Genomic DNA, 17,064 nt, shown 5'->3' with positions numbered 1-17,064 from the left:
ATCCACAGTTTTTTTTCCTAGATTTTCCAACAGGAAGCCCAAGTGAAAGAAGTGCAAAACTAAGACTAGAATTCTCACTATAGTTTTTCCACTGATTAGTATCTCATTTTCTGCCTACAAATTGGTTTAAGGACATTCAATTTTAACTTACAGAGTTGCTAGAAGGATACAATCTGACAGTTAATATCAACATCTTTTGGTAATGTTTGTAAATGTTTGCATTCTTGTCAAAGAATATTGTGGAGTAAACCGAGAAGATTAAACAATATTCCTATTTTTTATTACGTGCTTGATGAAAAATTAAAGAACACATTATTTAGTGTTACCCATAATTTTTGAGACGGGGCCTGTGTCTTTAATTATCAACTTCCACATCCGAAGTCAGGTTATTTGGGTACACAGAAGTGATTTTTTTTTTAAACCACAGCAATTGTGGTAAATTGGCTCCCAAACTGATCACAGGAGACTTCACTTACTCTTGTGTGGTCATCAGGTGAAGCTGTATTAGGCCCAAACTTTGCATGCTGGCTGACTGCAGTTTTGCCATTGTATGAAATGACTAAATTTCTCAGTTATTCGGCTTGAAAAACTATAATACAAATATCGTAGGAATGAGACTCTACAGTGAATCCTCACAGTTAGGAGAATGGTCTGCTTGTTTCTAAATGGAAATCCCCCATTTTCACACCACATCAATGATCTGTATATAAATCTGACTTCCATAGAGCTGGAATGTGCTTCAAAGGTCACATCTCTAGATGAAGAATCTTAGTGGGTTATGCAGTAAAAATGCCCCAAATCCAGAGCACTCTGTTGGCAGAAATAGCTTCTCTCGAAATAGCAGATGGGAAGAAAAAAAATGTAAGATTTTAAGCCCCAAAACTTTTGCCTAAGAACATTTCCTAACGTTTCTGCCTGTATCTCATTAAAAAGCTGGATTAAGAAATGGGGGTCGGGGCGTGGTGGGGATAGAACCACAGTATCCACTTTCATAGAAGGTGCACATTGGAGTCCTGCAGGCACAATTTATTTGGCCTACATTTAAAAAACTTGGGAAATGTCGTACTAGAAAAAAAAAAAATCTAGATGTCTGCTTTACAGATGGAACGTTTGGCCACAGTGGGTCTGTATTCATACAGGGTGGTGGTGGCGGGGGTGGGGATGGATGGGAAGCAGGCTGGATTTGAGAATGAGCTCTGTGATTTCCCATTCCTTACCATTCTGAACGTTTTACACCAACGTTCACTTTGCCTGCCTCACGCCGCAGGCACTGAGATTCCTGCAGTTCATGAAATGGATGCAACGGGTTTTTTTTTTTAAATGGGCAAATCTCTGTTAAGGGGCGGGGGGCCAATGACTGGTTTTGCTTGCAAACAGTCCTAAATCTGCCGTTTTTCAACGATCTGAGCCTAACCTACTTTTCCCGAATGGCCCAAAGTATGAAACTAAGTATCAAAGGATGGCCCTTGCAGTCGCAGCTCTGTCACAAGCCAGCCATGTGACCTTGGGCAAGTCCGTTAAACTCTCTTGCCCAAAGGTGACGAAAGATCTTGAAACGGACTGAATACCTGTTCTGAATACTTCGCAAGGCTGTTGCAGAGCACACACGAGATTCCGAAAGTACTCCTAAGTCATTTATAAACCGCAAAACGCTCCCTAGCACAAGCGACTGTTACACAGAGTGCGACACCACAGCTTTAGAAGTTAGGTTACTGAAATCCGCTCTAGGTCTGTGCTGCTCCCACCTCCCACGCTCGGGGGTGGGCGAACGGAAGAAGGCTCTCAGGGGAGAATTTCTGGAAAAACGACTTAGAAATGCAAGGAGAAAAGTCCCTTCGCAGGGGTGAAGTTGTTGGTGGCATTTTTAAGCCCCCGAGTGACACACCAACCTCTAGCGGCGATGGGAGACCTCGCCGCACAGCCAGAGCCAAAACCGGTCCCCTAACCACCTCCCTGCTTGAAGCCGGGACCCCAGGAATCAGGCCTGAATCCTCCCGGCCGGGACCCCAGACCCGGGATTCCAGACCTCGCCCTCGTCCCCAACCCCCACTATTGCCTCCCCCGTCCTCCCCCCTCCACGTGACAAGAGCCGGAACCGTCACTTCCGGCGGCGCAGGCAACGCGCCTGCGCAGGGCGCCTTGCCTCACTGAGCTGTTGGCAGGGGCGCCGCGCCGCGCCGCCAACGGCCGCGAGTGGCGGGCGGCGCGGGTTCGGCCGGGGCGGCGGCGGTGCGGTCCAGCGGGTGTGAGGCCTGAGTGGTCCGGCCCACTCCCCGGAGGGGCCGGCCGCCCCGCCCCCTTGGCGCTCTCCCTCCCTGGCGCCCTCCTCCGGGGTTCGCGCTCCCAGCGCCTAGCGCGGCGGCGAGGGCGCCCGAGGCACTGGCGGAGGCGGCCGCGTCGCTCCCGCACTCGGGCCCGCCCCCTCGCGCCCCGCCCCGTCCCCGCCCTCCTCGCCGCCCTCTGCGGGAGCCCGGCAGCTGCAGCGGAGCCGCGGAGCGGGCGGCGGGGCCGGGGCAGTGCGCTCGGGGCGCGCGGAATGTGAGGCTCGGCGGGCCGCAGCGCGCACGGACGCTCGGACAGGCGAGGGGCGGTGACCCCTCGCGGACGCCGCGGCCCCGCGCGCCGGGACGGGCACTCGCCCTCTCGCTCGCCCTTAGGCGCGCCCCGCGCCCTCCAGCGCGCCGGCGGGACCATGAAGAAGTTCTCTCGAATGCCCAAGTCGGAGGGCGGCGGCGGCGGCGGAGCGGCGGGTGGCGGAGCCGGCGGGGCCGGGGCCGGTAGCTCGTCCGTGGGGGTCCGGGTGTTCGCGGTCGGCCGCTACCAGGTCACCCTGGAGGAGTCGCTGGCCGAAGGTACGGGCGCCCGGGGAGGCTCGGGCAGGCAGGTGAGGGAGGGCTGGGGTGTGGCGGTAGCTTCTCCCGTTCTCTCCCGCTTCTTTCCGCGCCCTCGCGGCTCACTCTTCTTCCTTCTCCTTCTTCCTCGGCCAGGCCGGCCGGGGCTCGCGCCTAAGTCGGCTTTTCTCGCCGCCAGCAGTTCTGACCCGTGCACAGTTCTTTCAGTACGAGTTTGTCATTTTCACTCCCTCTTGAGGCTGGGAGATAAATAGGAAACGTCTTAGCGAGGGCTGCGGTGTCATGATTGAACCAGTGACTCATTAGAGGTTCAGATCGAGCAGGATTGGGGTTCCCCTCTCCCCGCTGTGGCTCAGGCCGGCTGTCCTGCACTAGCCTCTCCACCCGCGCCGCAGGGCTCAGGACCCCGCAGCCCCGGGTGTTCCGCCTGGGTTTGCTCCTGCTCAGTCATCAGTTGAAAAACAATTTATTTCTGTATGTGCGCGTGCTGGAGGTGATGCTTTGCCCCAGATTTCAGTCAGTGGGTTGCCATTGGGGGAGCAGGTAAACTTGAAGCCCGCTTTGTTATTTAGAATCTTCTCTATGAGACCAGTTGCTGGTCATATTCTTGCAGGACGTCTCTTTGATAGTACTTGAAAAGGCGGTAGGAAAGGTTAACTTTCACTTAAGAAGTTTTGTTTAGGAACCCTCATTATCTTTACCAGGTTATGTCAACAGTTGCAAGGCTGCTTACAAAAAAGTTTACTCTGTTAAAAGAAAAAGATCCTACACTTTAGTTTTGTGTATCGTGTATAATTGGCTTGTAGGAGATAACGCTTGTTTTGTCGCATGTTTCATTGGGTTTTGAGTTTTTAATCGCAGAATGATATTACCAAAAAAATACTTAAATACTTCTCAAGAAAAAATTTGTTCGTGTGCTTGGTCTCTCACTTGTGTCCGACTCTGTGACCCCATGAACAGTAGCCCACCAGGCTCCTCTGTCCGTGGGATTCTCCAGGCAAGAATTCTGGAGTGGGTTGCCATTTCCTTCTCCAAATTTGTTGGTAAATGGCCCTTTTAAGTTCCAAACTTAAGAGAGAAGAAATCAAAGACAGTAGTTTTGGTTCTCTGAGAGCTAGTTGTTGATGTGGTTTGGAGACAGTAGACTGAGATTCCACTTGTGCTTTTTGAAATGCTGTAAACAATAGCAAATGAGTACAAGAGGAAAAATGAAAGGTTATTGTCTATAAAATACTCTAAAGAGAAACAAGATTTGAATGGTTCAGGGATGGATGCATTGTTTGGCAAGCCATCGCCCCTAGTAATGAGCCTGGATCCTTAGCTTGTCAAATAATGAGTGTATGGTAATGGGTGTTGACAGACAGATTTACTACGCTGTGAAAGTTCCTATGGCATTATTTTACAGGAATTTCAAATGTTTGAGTTGCAGCTTGAGCTGTAGGTTTTCAGAAGGCATGGCTGTTAACTCACATGCTGTACTTCTGTCTTTTGAACTGTAGTAACTAATTCAAGTGTGACTTGAGTAATATTACACTCACTTCATTTCACTAAGTCCCAGATGAGTCTTTTATTTAACAGAAGGAAATCAACATTTCATGAAACTAGACTTTGGATTTGTAGCTTTTGCCACTGCTCCATGCGTGTCCTATGATTACTTCTGAGCAAGCTATTTTCAACAAAAAGTAATTTTGGAAAATGCAAATAAAGAAATTTCAAAAGGAGAGTGCTCAACCACACAAAAAAATATTTAAAAGAAAAATTTTTTCAGTCACTAATGTCACTGTTAGTGTTCCACTGCCTTTTGCCATAATTTGTCATTTCTCTTGGAAAAATCTGCAGTCAGTCAAGTGTTAGGAGGAAGCAAGCAATGAACAAACTCTTTTGAAAGATGACACTACTCCCCACCCCCGCCCCCAACACCCCAGCTCCTGGACCTAGGCTTTTGGCCTTCTGTGGAGGGAAGGCTGAGTCCTTGGTCTTGTTCCCTTGTGCGTTTCTTCTCTTTCCAGCACACACACAACTGAAATTATCTATATTCGATTTACTCTTTGATTCCGACAATATATTGTCATTTCATATGCTTCATATCCTCTCTTCTTTCCAGATATGCCGCAGTGTAGATGTTTAAGCACAAATGTGGTTTACATTCAAGAATGATCATTCCTTTAATTTACAGATATATTTGCCCAGTTGTAAGATTATGGCAAGTGCTTATGAAAAGGCATTAGAGTTTAGAGCACCTGAACTGGGGAGAGGTTTACCATTGAGTGGGAAAAAGGTAGAAGCAAAGATAGCAAAAAACAAGCTTAGTAGGTTTTACATTGTTTTGTGTCCGTGTTGTTTAACTGGAGCCAGGACTCTGGATGCTGTGTCCTGAGTGTTTTGCCATGCTTCTGCTCAGAATGACTTTTGCAGTGTCTTTGAGTCTTCAGACAACCTGGTGGGACTGCTACCTGTCTCCCTCCCCATGTACATATTTGATTCTCATTATTCATAGAACTTATATTCTATAAAGTTGTCAACAGTGGTTTAGCAAATATGGAATCATTGTGTCTAGGGGAAATACAGTGTTAGGGTACCACAAGTCTCTGTTCACGTTTTTGCCAGTCAGCCAATATAAACCTTGTTTTATGTGTGTTTCTGTTAGAATGTATATTGTTCACTCATTAACATTGAATTCATGGCCAACAGTACAGTAGCTCATGCCTAAATGAAGCTTAGCAAACACACAGATTTTCTCTGTAAGGGACATCATAACTTTCTTGCTCTAAGGAATGCTAGGTGGACAACATTTTGGCACTATGCTTGAGGGCTGTTTTAAACAACAGAATCGTCAGTAAAAAACACAAAAATGAGAAAAACATGACACTATATAGACCTTGAAAAGGGCCTTGCTTACAGTATGAGAGCTGAAAGAAGGCAGAGTAATACCTCGTTGATGCCAGCTGGCCTACTCAAAATTTTCGCCCCTGTGCAGTCTGCAAATGACTATGAAAGTGCCATTGTTTTGATTTTGGGATAATGTATTGATTTCAGGGATACAAATAAATTTTGACAAGTAAGTTAGTTTACAAACACGAACTCAAATAATGAAGATCAGTTGTGTATGAATATACACATGCACATATATGTTTTATATAGTCTATATAATTTTAAAAACCTAGATTCTTAGGGGTATACTTATGTTGTGTGTTGGTGTAGTTTCCTTTCTGAAATGTTATACACTTCATATCTCTTTCTAGTTAAGAATATATGTGTTGGAAAATGCTGAGAACTTGCACCTTTTTAGTTCTCGCTAAAAGTTGAAACAACTGATATGACAGGCGTTTTCATGGTTTTCCTCAAGAAACAGTTTTGTTTAGTTTCAGGAATGCAAGTTCAGTTTTAGGTTAGGCTGTAGAAATGAGCTAGAGCTATATGTAAATTTTAGCTTGAAACAGTATCAGATTGTCAAGCACATATAATTCAATGTCACCTTCCAAGTTTTTACTAAAACATAGGACCACTTTGGATAACATGACTTCAGTCAAGTCAGAAGAATTTAATGTTGATTGATAATGGGAAGAGTGGGTTCTCCAGTAGGGGACTTTTCCCCTTAAATGTCTTTGGTAAAAAGTGGACTTAAATGGTGAGCAGCATAGAGGGCAGGACACCATCCATAATTTGTTGACATAATCTAATCATGAGATTGTGGGGCTGGATAAGAATGATATTTTGAATATGATTGGGTGCATAGGACTTTCTGACATGGGCATGGTGGGGCGGGGGGTGTTGTTGGCACTGTCAGAAATTGGAGGCCAGGAATTTACTACAGATTTCTGTAAAAGTAGCTTGGTAACTCTTTCAGAGTTAACTGCTTGGAGTAGGGTGAATTTAGCCTAGGTGCCAATTAATTCTGTAAAATTGTTAATTTTACAGAAAGGTAGTAAAGTACTTCTGATTTTGCAATATAAATCAGTAAGAAAAATGATGTATTTAAGCGTGATGTTTCATGCAGGAATTATCTGTAGCTACCCAGTAACATGTAAGTTAAAGTTCGTAAGAGATAAGAGAGACAGCAGAAGGGGAGGATTTAATAAAGATAATCAACAACTGTTCCTATTCCTTAACTATTTATGAAATTCCTTCTTTAAAAAAATGCCAAGCTCTGTACTAGGAGAACAAAACAGATATTTCTTTGGCCTTATGGAACTTAACAGTCTAGTGTAGATGATAAAATCAGTCAGGTGAATGTAGTTAGCAGTTTAGATAATTGTGGTGACAAGAAAGCATAGGATTTTAATGAACGAATAACTGATGCAGTTTGTATTGGTGGATTAGGAAGCCCCCCCCCCCCCCCTTTTTGACGTTTTAGCAGAAATCTGAAGCATGAGGACAGTTAAGTAAAGGCAGAGGTGTGAAGGTGGGGGTGGTGTGGAGTATGTCATGAAGAGAGAAATTCCTCTGTAGGGAAGAGTTTCAGAAACTGAAGGAAGTCCAGAGCCATCGACTGTAGTGAATGAATCATGTGAAAGAAGGACCAGGATGTTTTGGATCGGTGACTAGGATCTGGGTCTTTGTATGGCATGTTGTGCATTTAGATTTTATCTGAAAATACTGTGGGGAGGTAGTGAAGGATTTAAATTTGGGCCCTGACATGCTCTGATTTGTGTTTTTAAGATCATGGTGTTTGCTCTGGGGTGACTGAGAAGTATACAAATTAGATGATTAGTTCAGAGGGCGGCAGTGGGGATGGAGCCTAATGTTACTAATGCTTGAGTGGGTGGGCCTGGTGTGGATTACAGGGAGATGGGAGTTGTAGGAAGTGTGAAGAAGGACTTGCTTATGCACCTCTTGGATGGAGGTGCTCTTATTGAGATGGGAAGAGTAGAGAAGGAACAGAATTTGGGGGTTGGGAGTGGAGATTGGAAGAATATCCAGTAATTCCGGACATGTTTAGTTGAGAAATCTGGGAGGAAATACTTGTCAAGTGGGAGGCTGAGTATATGGTCTGGTACTCAGCAAAGGTGTTTGGGCTTAGAGACAGGTGCTTCTGATTAGTGAGCCTTTATTTGACTGTTATTTTAAGCTCTGGAAAAGGATGGGTGTAGGAGAGAGTGTAGAATGAGAAGGGCAAGGCTCTCATGAAGGACTCCTGTGGAACACTGGTTTCAGACGTTTGAGTTGATTAATATCATTTATTTGGAGAGCTTGGTAGACCGCAGATTGCTGAGCCTGACATCCAGAGTTTGATTTTGTATGGCTGGGCAGAGCCCATAATTTTCGTTTCTACCAACTTGCTCATCAGTGCAGATACTGCTGGTCCAGGAAGCGTGCCTTGAGAACCAGTGATTTAAGAGTAGGCAGAGACTGAGAAGACTAAAAAGGAGCTGCCAGAGAGGCAGAGGAATACAGGAGAATCTGATGCCTTGAAACTGAGGAGTGAAGGGAGGGAGGGAACAGATTGTTGCTGAGAAGTCATCTTACTTGGTTACATTTTTTTGGCCAGGCATTCCTGATTATAATGGGCTTCCCTGGTGGCTCAGTGGTAAAGAATCCCCTTGCCAGTGCAGGAGACAAGGGTTCAGTCCCTGGGTTGGGAAGATCCCCTGGAGGAGTAAATGGCAACCCACTCCAATACTCTTGCCTGGGAAATCCCATGGTCAGAGGAGCCTGGCAGGCTGCGGTCCATGGTATTGCAAAAGAGTTAGATACAACGTAGCGACTAAACAACAAGTTCACGATCCTGCGTGCTCAGTCATTCACCTTCCTTATGAAGCTTAGCTGTGATTACTTTCTGGTAATGCTCTTTGCTCCAGCCACAGTGTGCTTCTTGCCTCCTGGTTCCTGGGTTGAGTCTGTTTGCCTTTCACTCAGCCTCTCTAACCCTAGCTTCCTAACTGCTGGCTCTGATCACTCCCTTCTTCCTGTGGACATTTGTAGCTGTTTGCTTTTTCTTCTCTTATCACATTTAATCTTTTGTCTTGAGATACAATTATGTAAGCACTTGGAAACAGGTGATTAATTATTATTCCTGTCTCAACTCCCCTAGCAGATAGTGAAATTCTGGAGGCAGAAGGACTCTCCATTAATTGCTTTTTGTATCACAAAAATTGCCTCACCATACGCATTGAAATACTTTTCAAAGGAAATGATTTTTGACTTTTTTTTTTTTTTTTGGGAAACCTGAATTCTTCAGTAGAATTTAGGACCTAATTTGCAAATTAAGAAGTACCAGTGGAGGACTCTTTAGTTCTTGTCCCCTCAGAGGTCTTCTGCTTAGGCCTGGGGACCCTGAATTTTCTACTTTTGGTGAAGACAAATTTGCAAAGTGGCGTTTCAGTTAGCTTCCTTGAAACAGCAAAGAAAGAATAACATGGATGCCCCCTTAAGTCACCTTTCTCTGTTGACGTTATATTTTTCTTTATTTAGCAAAGGTGGCCAAGTTAAAAAAAGAAAAGCATTTTTACATGCCATTGTGAAATTGTTTGATATTCTGCAGTTGATTTTGACAGTCTTTTTTTTTGGATGGAGAGTTTTTTGAGGACAGGGTCTTATTTATCTCTGTATCTTTAGTTCTGTGTAGTAATTTTCAGTTGTTGTTGAAATTAAGCTGTCAGGAAACATTGTTTCCTTTTCTGTAACACATAGCTAATACCTAGTATGAAAATCAATAGGTAATGTGTGATATTGACAAGATAATTGGTGACAGTACCTAACAGTGCATGCCAAATCTCTCAATAAATATGGATTAGTTTTTGGTTCAGATTTACTTGTAAGCTTTGAGTGAAATTTGATTCCGGCATTGTAGTAACTTGCTTTTAGGTTAGGTGGTACATTTATCTTGAAGTGTCACATGTTTGTAAAAATTCCAAATCATTTTGATAAGATAATTATTATATGGCATTCAGCCACATATAATTTGTAGGTTCCTGTTAGCTGTATAGAATTTTGACCTTGATAGCAGCATGTACTTTCACAATAATGTGAAAGTAATTTGCAGCAAAGGGTATTACATAGAATCCTGTTAACACATGCTTCTGTTTTGGGTTATGTAATTGTAGGGACAGCTTCTAGGATGTAATTTTGATCGCTGATATATTTTCTTTAGATGTAGCAGTTTATTCAAGGACAAGATACTAACACTAAATTTCTAATACTTCAAAAATATGTAGTGGAAATTGTACATTTACCTCCAATGTGTGTGGGCTCAGTTGCTGTCATGTCTTTTTTTTTTTTTTTTTTCGCTGTCATGTCTTTTGAGACCCCATGAACTGTGGCCCGCAAGGCTCCTCTGTGGGATTCCTAGGCAAGAATAATGGAGTGGGTTACCATTTTCTTCTCCGGGGAGCTTCCCAACCCAGGGACCAAACCCACATCTCCTGCATTGGCAGGTGGATTTTTTTACCATTGAGTCACCTGGGAAGCCCATTTATCTCCAGTAAAGGTGCTAAATTGCACTGATATGTCAAATTTCTGTGATTTTAGCTGTAGTCAACTTTGTGGGGTTAGTATTGACATTTTCATGCTGAGCAAATTGGAAAGGTTGTCTTCGGTTATTTTAAAAATAATGGGAATAAATTAATATTTGTTAGTATCTTTCCATTATGGAGTTCGCAAGAGGGAAAAATAGAAAATTGGTGTTAGAAGTATCAAAGAACATACTAGAAGGTAGAATTGATGTCTGTCCTTACACTGATTCCTGCTCTTTGGTGGTCTTTACTGATGTTGTGTATTGTCTGGGATTCTCTTTCACCCCTTCTCTCCTTTTTTTCTTTTTTTTGTTGTCAAAACTCAAAGTAGAACATACACATTTATTAGAACACATTTGGTAGCTATCAAATGATTAAAGTCTTGATCTGGAATTCCGAAATTAAGAGTCTGAATGGCAATTTCAAAGCTGCATGAGGTTTCATCTGCAAGGGCTTGAGGCTGCTCATTCCTTGGTTTTTATCCTGCATCCATCTGGTGAACCATTTATGTACCCACAAGCCACTATTTTTAGGGGACTCGTTTGGGATGTTGAGTGGTTAATGACTGAGCTGTTTTAAATAGTTGGGTGCTTAGTTAATTTGGAGATTCTCAGTCTGTATGTATCATCTTTACAGTTGAGATCAGTCAGCACATTTCTGCTGAGTTTCAAGACTTAGGAAAGTGGTTGTCAGGCTTTTCCGTAGAGGGACTTTGTTTATGGAATTTTGGGTTTGTCCTAGAATTCCAGTAACCTTAAGGGCATAGTTTGGGATGTAATCTTTGGAGAGGCACTTTGCGATGGGTATTGTTTTAAAGTGTGAAATATTTGTTGTTACTAGTTTTCTTGTTTTAAATTTAATTTTTGAAATGGTGCCTTCTTGGAGGCAACTATTAAAAAAAAGGTGAAACTTGGGAGTTAGACCATCTGCTGCTGCTGCTGCTGCTGCTGCTAATCCCAGTTAATGCCACTAACTCACATTGTGACATTTTGACCTCAGTTTCCTCAAGGAAAAAAATGAAGTGGGTCAAGATAAATCTGTAACATCTTTTTCTGTTTTGACTTTCGCTGATTCTGCCTGTGTAACTGAATCTTACTGTTCCTGCGGATAAGATTGGAGTGTGGGAAAGGAGGGCTAATGATGAGCAGTTTTAAGATTGAGACCGTAATGAAAGGATTGTGCATGGTTATCATACATTTGTGTTCTTTGGCAAACTTCAGTATAGGGTAGTGATTTATTTCTTATAACATGGTATAAAGCTATTTCTTAATCATTGGGAAAGAGTCTTTTATAAGAAGTTACCTTGTGTGTTATCCTCAAGGTAGAGGACCGATGCTCAGGTGAAATAGCGTGACATTTCAGAGCCCAGTTCAGTCTCAAGGGCTATGCCACCTTAGTTGCTGCTTTTTTCATTTTAATGATTTGTTTTCTCCAAGTGATTCGTTTATATATGGTTTTTGAAGGGTATCTGGAAGTAAAGAAACTCGTTTTACAAATTTTTGCTTACGAAGACTATATGAAGAAAGGTTATAGTAATATTTTCTCTAAGCAAGTTTATGGCTAGAAAGTTTAACTGTGTTATGTGTGAAGAACTCGTTACTTTTTGTTTCCATTGCTGTCAGCTCTAGTTTGGGTCCCTGATACTTCTTAAAGAAATACATTCTCACGTGGACTGTTCCTCCCCTTTTAGGCGCTTTACTCATCAAAGCAACTCTTGTATTCCTTCTGATTTGTTCTTCTGGAAGTGGACTTCTGATTTTGTCACCCTCTTATTTGCTTAAGCAAGTGAAGTGCAGACTCAGTACTTTGGGATTCAAGGTCCTCTGTAATGTGACTCCAAACCCCTTTCCAGCCTTCATCTCTCACTCCACCCCTGGGTGTATGTCACTATTGCACATGTGCTTCTGTCTCCTACACTTCTTTCATGCTTTTATCATTCCCGTTTTTCAGTTTATGTTGTTACATTTGCCTGAATGCAGATCCCTGCCTCTCTAGGTCTGTTGAGATTGGAACTTGCAGGACTCATTTAATATACAGTTAATTAATTGCAATCTTTATTTTTCCATGAAACCCTATGTGCAACCAAATGAGTGCAGTTATGTCTTCCTTTGATGCCTTGTGTAGCAACTGTTTCTCATGTTGCCCTTATTTTACATGGCTTTGTTCTATTCCAAGAAAATGCCTGATAAAAAGTTTCCTCTACTGCAAGATTAAAAGCTGCTTTAAAATTTGGCTTATATTCATCGTTTATCTCTTGCAGTGCTATACTTGTGATACATGTAAGAGATTGAGGTTTTGAACAGAAAACAGCCTGAAGGCCTGTAAAAATTTACTGTTTAACAGTTGGATAGCAAACTAGACTTGACATATCCTGTTGTTCAGTTGATATTTAGGAACAGATTGGCCCTATTTTTCAAGTTATGTCCCTTTATAGAAATTAAAATAAGTAGATGCATTTATAATGATGTAGGTACATTATTATCTAGATAGATGAAAAAAACACAACCAGATTTATTTTTGAATTTCTAGCCTGTTTTACTTCTGTTATGATTACACAAGTAGTGCATCTTTGTTTTGTGGGTACTGCGTTGCTCTTATTAGGTATGACTCTCAGAAATACTGTAGCCTAAATTCCCCTGACCCATGTCAACTTTAAGAAAGCCACGACTGTGGGACAGTGAGATTGAGCTGAAGAGGCCTAATGTATGTGCTCTGAGTAGCGAATCTTAAGGTAGTATCAGTGTTGGAAATGATGAGGTGGCTAAGGCTTTCTCTTTAGTGACTGATAGTACCAAGGTTTAATGTGACAGGTGGAATCTAAGAGAAGGAGAGATTAGCAAGAGGGGCATCTCCTTAATGCTCTGCTTGAAGGAACATATGATCATTTCTTTGGAGGACCTCTCTAATTAGTCTGTGATATTGGAGGTGCTCATTTTCTAGTAGAGAAGCATTGAATTTTTTTTGATTGGGAAATTTGTAAGCCTTAACATAACAGATCAGAGGGTAGCAAACTAAGTCTTTATGCAGTTTTCTTAGTAACTCATCATTACCACCCTTAGCATTCTTGTATTTCATCTTTGGTTTTCTGGAAGAGAGGTTTCTAACACACCCCTTCCCTTGCCTAATTGCTATATTTACTTGTTTTCCTTAGATTTGTGTGTGTGTGTGTGGCTGGGCCATTGTTCAAGCTGATGGAGATTTTTACATACTTAACTATTGTCTTTTGAATGAGGTGGTCAGTGGTTAGTCTAAATTTTGATATTCATTCTGGAATCATTAAGATATTAGTACTTATAATACAGTAAACTATTTTACTTAATGAATGTTGTCAGGACTATTTTTCTAGGGAGTAGGATTATGCATCACTGACCATGACCCACTTTTTCATTCTCTTTTCTGCATAACAGAATCTCTCCTTCTGAATATTAATGGTCTGTCTGTTCTTTGTGTAACAGCAACAAAAAAGATGCCACTGACTCATGATCAGTAGGACATGGATTTTGAGTTATTTTTCCAGCAGTAGGATGAGTATGTGTTCAGCTGTGCTTAGGCTTTTAATGGTCTGTTTTGTGGTCAATGACAGAAGTTTGTAAGACAGTTAACTAGTGCTATAGTGCAGAAATGTAGACCTAAAGAGGATTTTGTTTTCCAACTAGCCTAGCTCAAATCCTGGTGAATAGTTAACCACATTGTTAAATCTGTGTTCATTTTTTATCTTTTAATAAAATATTATTTATAGAATTCTGAGGATCTCAATCCAAATTGATAGTTATATGTATGTATTTAAAATGCAGTGAACTAGCTGTTACAGCTTTGTTTTTCAGCTTCTGAAGTGGGGACCTGAGAAATGTTGCAAACCCATGGATTGAAAGAAAGCATGTGTTTGTGTATGGCATTTTGCCCGTAGTATCATGTTAGAAGTGAGTTTGCAAGGTGCTATATGAATCCATCTTATTCAGAGTTGGATGTAACTATTTTGATGGCCCATAAATTTCTAGCATGAGAAACTCCTGTTTACAGAGTTAAGGTTCAAATTTGTCCTCACTTTAAAATAGTAGCTGTCTTAATAAAGGCTACATGTATTTTAAAAGGTGATGGTGGGCCATTATGGATATTCTGAGGTCAATTCTGTTGAGTTGTGCTTTGTTGGAAGACTAAATATAGGGATGGAGTGGTGGGTGGTGTACAAGAATCTGCATGAAGGCAAAGGCCTTCTCAGCTTCCTTCAGAGAATATCCCCAGTGGTCTATTAATTGGAGTTGGTGGTGCTGGACTAACAGTCTATCTTTTAAAATGCTAGAGCCTCATTAAATCTCCTGTAATTGCAGCAATTATCCAATTTTAGTTCCCTTATTTAACTATGAGAAAATAGAGTAAGGGATGAGCCTGAAGTCACACTGTTAGTGTTGGTTGTGGAGGGCAGAATTCAGGTCTCAGGACTTTAACTTAGCACTCTTTCCACTACATGTGGGCTCTTTAATTGGCTCTTGTACACATTCAAATTTTGGCCTTTGGTTGGAGTGGGACTTTGAGCAGACTTAAGGGATCAGAGGACTTTTAATATTCTGGAGGCAGCTGGAGTATTAATGGGTACCTGAGGAGTCTGAGGTGGAAGGAGGTATTCCCAAAGTTAAAGTTTTTTCACTTTGCTCTTGGCTAAGGCCATGAAACCATGTGTTGCAGTTGTTTAAGATGTCAGAATTAATATTAAAAGGTTTAAAATTACACTTTCCCCCAAATTAGTCTTATCTCAGTTTAGAAAGATTCAGCCCTGAGTGAAATAATCTGTTTGTGAACTGTAAAGTAAGATAAAATGACGTTACTTTAGCATCTTCATGTGAATCTATCTTAGCAATATCTGGGACCTCCTGGTAGGAAGGAAAGAAAGTGAAAAGAGAAACAGATGAACTCTTACCCTCTGCTTCCTTCTGTTCCTAGTTCAAGGTTATGGGAACTTTAAAGCTTAGAGTCTAATGTGCTATAATATCAAATCTCCTTTTGCATTTCATTTAACCAATTTGTGCTACATTTATTCAAAATGAAAAGACACAGGATGTTTCAAATTTTTATCTTTAGATTGTAGCATATATACATTAGTCTTAAACCTGAAAATGCTACATTTCTGAGTCTTTGCAGGAAATAAGGTCATGTGACATCATACGAATTTTCTTAAAAATGACATGACATTACTTCTGTGATATATGTGGCATATTTTTATACACATGCAAGTGAAAAGTTAGAATGGAATGGTCCTTGATCTGTGATTTAAAAATATTAAAAGAAAATTTCTTAATTTTTTTATTAAACTATGGGACTATTACCATCATTCTCAAGAAACATTTATTTAGTTTCTGTATTTTTTTAAGTAGAGTTTTTTTTTTTTAGACTGAGATAGAGTTGACATATAACACTATATTAGTTTCAGGTATACAACACGAGTCCACATTTATATACATTGTGAAATGATCACCAGCATAAGTCTATCCATCACCACACATAGTTACAAACTTTTTTCCCTCTGATGAGACCTTTTAAGATCTATTCTCTTGGCAACTTTCAGATATACATACAGGATTATTAAGTGTTGTCACATGCTGTACATTACATTCCCAGCACTTAGACCCTTTTTAAAGCCAAGATACAACCATGCCCATCCTCCATCTCGGAGAAGGCAGTGGCAACCCACTCCAGTGCTCTTGCCTGGAGAATCCCATGGACGGAGGAGCCTGGTAGGCTACAGTCCATGGGGTCACTAACAGTTGGACACGACTGAGCGACTTCACTTTCACTTTTCCCTTTCATGCACTGGAGAAGGAAATGGCAACCCACTCCAGTATTCTTGCCTGGAGAATCCCAGGGATGGCGGAGCCCGGTGGGCTGCCGTCTATGGGGTCGCACAGAGTCGGACACGACTGAAGCGACTTAGCAGCAGCAGCAGCAGCATCCTCCATCTACCTCTAATATGGGTCTCTCCTTTACTTCCGACTTTAGACTCTCCCCGCCATCCCGTTTCTACGTGTGCCTTATTACTTATTCTATTCAACATATCAACCTGTTTCTCTCATTTTAAAAGACAAAACAAAAATAAAGCTTTTTCACGGTCGTTTGCGTGTCTTTCCTTCCGTCACTGACTTCTGAAAGAATAGGCTTCAGTAATGGTTCTCAAAGTGTTGTTTGTGGGCTCCAGGGGGATGGGTCCTCAAAACCTTTTGATGGGGTCTATCAGGTCAAAATTATTTTCATAATACTTGTAAGACATAATTGCCTTTTACACTTTATTGGCATTTTCACTGACAGTTTGGAAGCAATGCTAGTTAAAACTGCTTTAACATGAATCTACACAGTTGGCACCAAAATATATTAGCAGTCAACTACTAATATCGACTACTAATATATCAGCAGTCATTCTTCACTGTCACATGTGCTCAGTTTTGTTTTCTTTTTTTAAAGCCACTTTCTCTTAATGTCTTTGATGAGCTGTAAAAAGTCTTTTTTCAATCTCAAAAGTACGGTCTTTTTTTTTTTTTTTTCCTGATTGTGGTAAAATATACATAAAATATACCGTTTTAACTATTTTTAAGTTTTATAGTTCAGTGGCATTCACATTTTTAGGCCATCATCACCACTATCCATTTCCAGAACTTCTTCATCTTCCCAAATTGAAACTCTGTATCCATTAAGCACTAACTCCACATTCTTCCTTTTCCCCAGTCCCAGTAACCACTATTCTACTTATGGACCCTATGAATTTGACTATTCTA

At 41.5% G+C, this 17,064-nt stretch overlaps 1 protein-coding gene across 4 annotated transcripts in view; it reads left to right on the top strand.

The window, feature by feature from the left end:
* Positions 1-2,462: 2,462 nt before the first annotated feature.
* Positions 2,463-17,064, top strand: part of BMP2K (BMP2 inducible kinase) — a 116,322-nt gene continuing 101,720 nt past the window's right edge. For 2 of the 4 annotated variants that reach the window (XM_081583973.1, XM_081583962.1), the window contains exon 1: positions 2,463-2,852. In XM_081583973.1, coding sequence (XP_081440099.1) covers positions 2,693-2,852 — 160 coding nt within the window. In that variant the 5' untranslated portion in view covers positions 2,463-2,692. Of the gene's footprint in view, positions 2,885-17,064 lie in introns of all 4 variants that reach the window. The other 2 variants (XM_081583995.1, XM_081583984.1) reach the window with 1 other exon arrangement.

The sequence above is a fragment of the Giraffa tippelskirchi genome, chromosome 1 (genome assembly GCF_054371585.1).
Source record: "Giraffa tippelskirchi isolate mGirTip1 chromosome 1, T2T-mGirTip1v1.2.pri, whole genome shotgun sequence".
Taxonomy (NCBI): Eukaryota; Metazoa; Chordata; class Mammalia; order Artiodactyla; family Giraffidae; genus Giraffa; species Giraffa tippelskirchi.
This window is presented reverse-complemented; position numbering and strand designations above follow the sequence as displayed.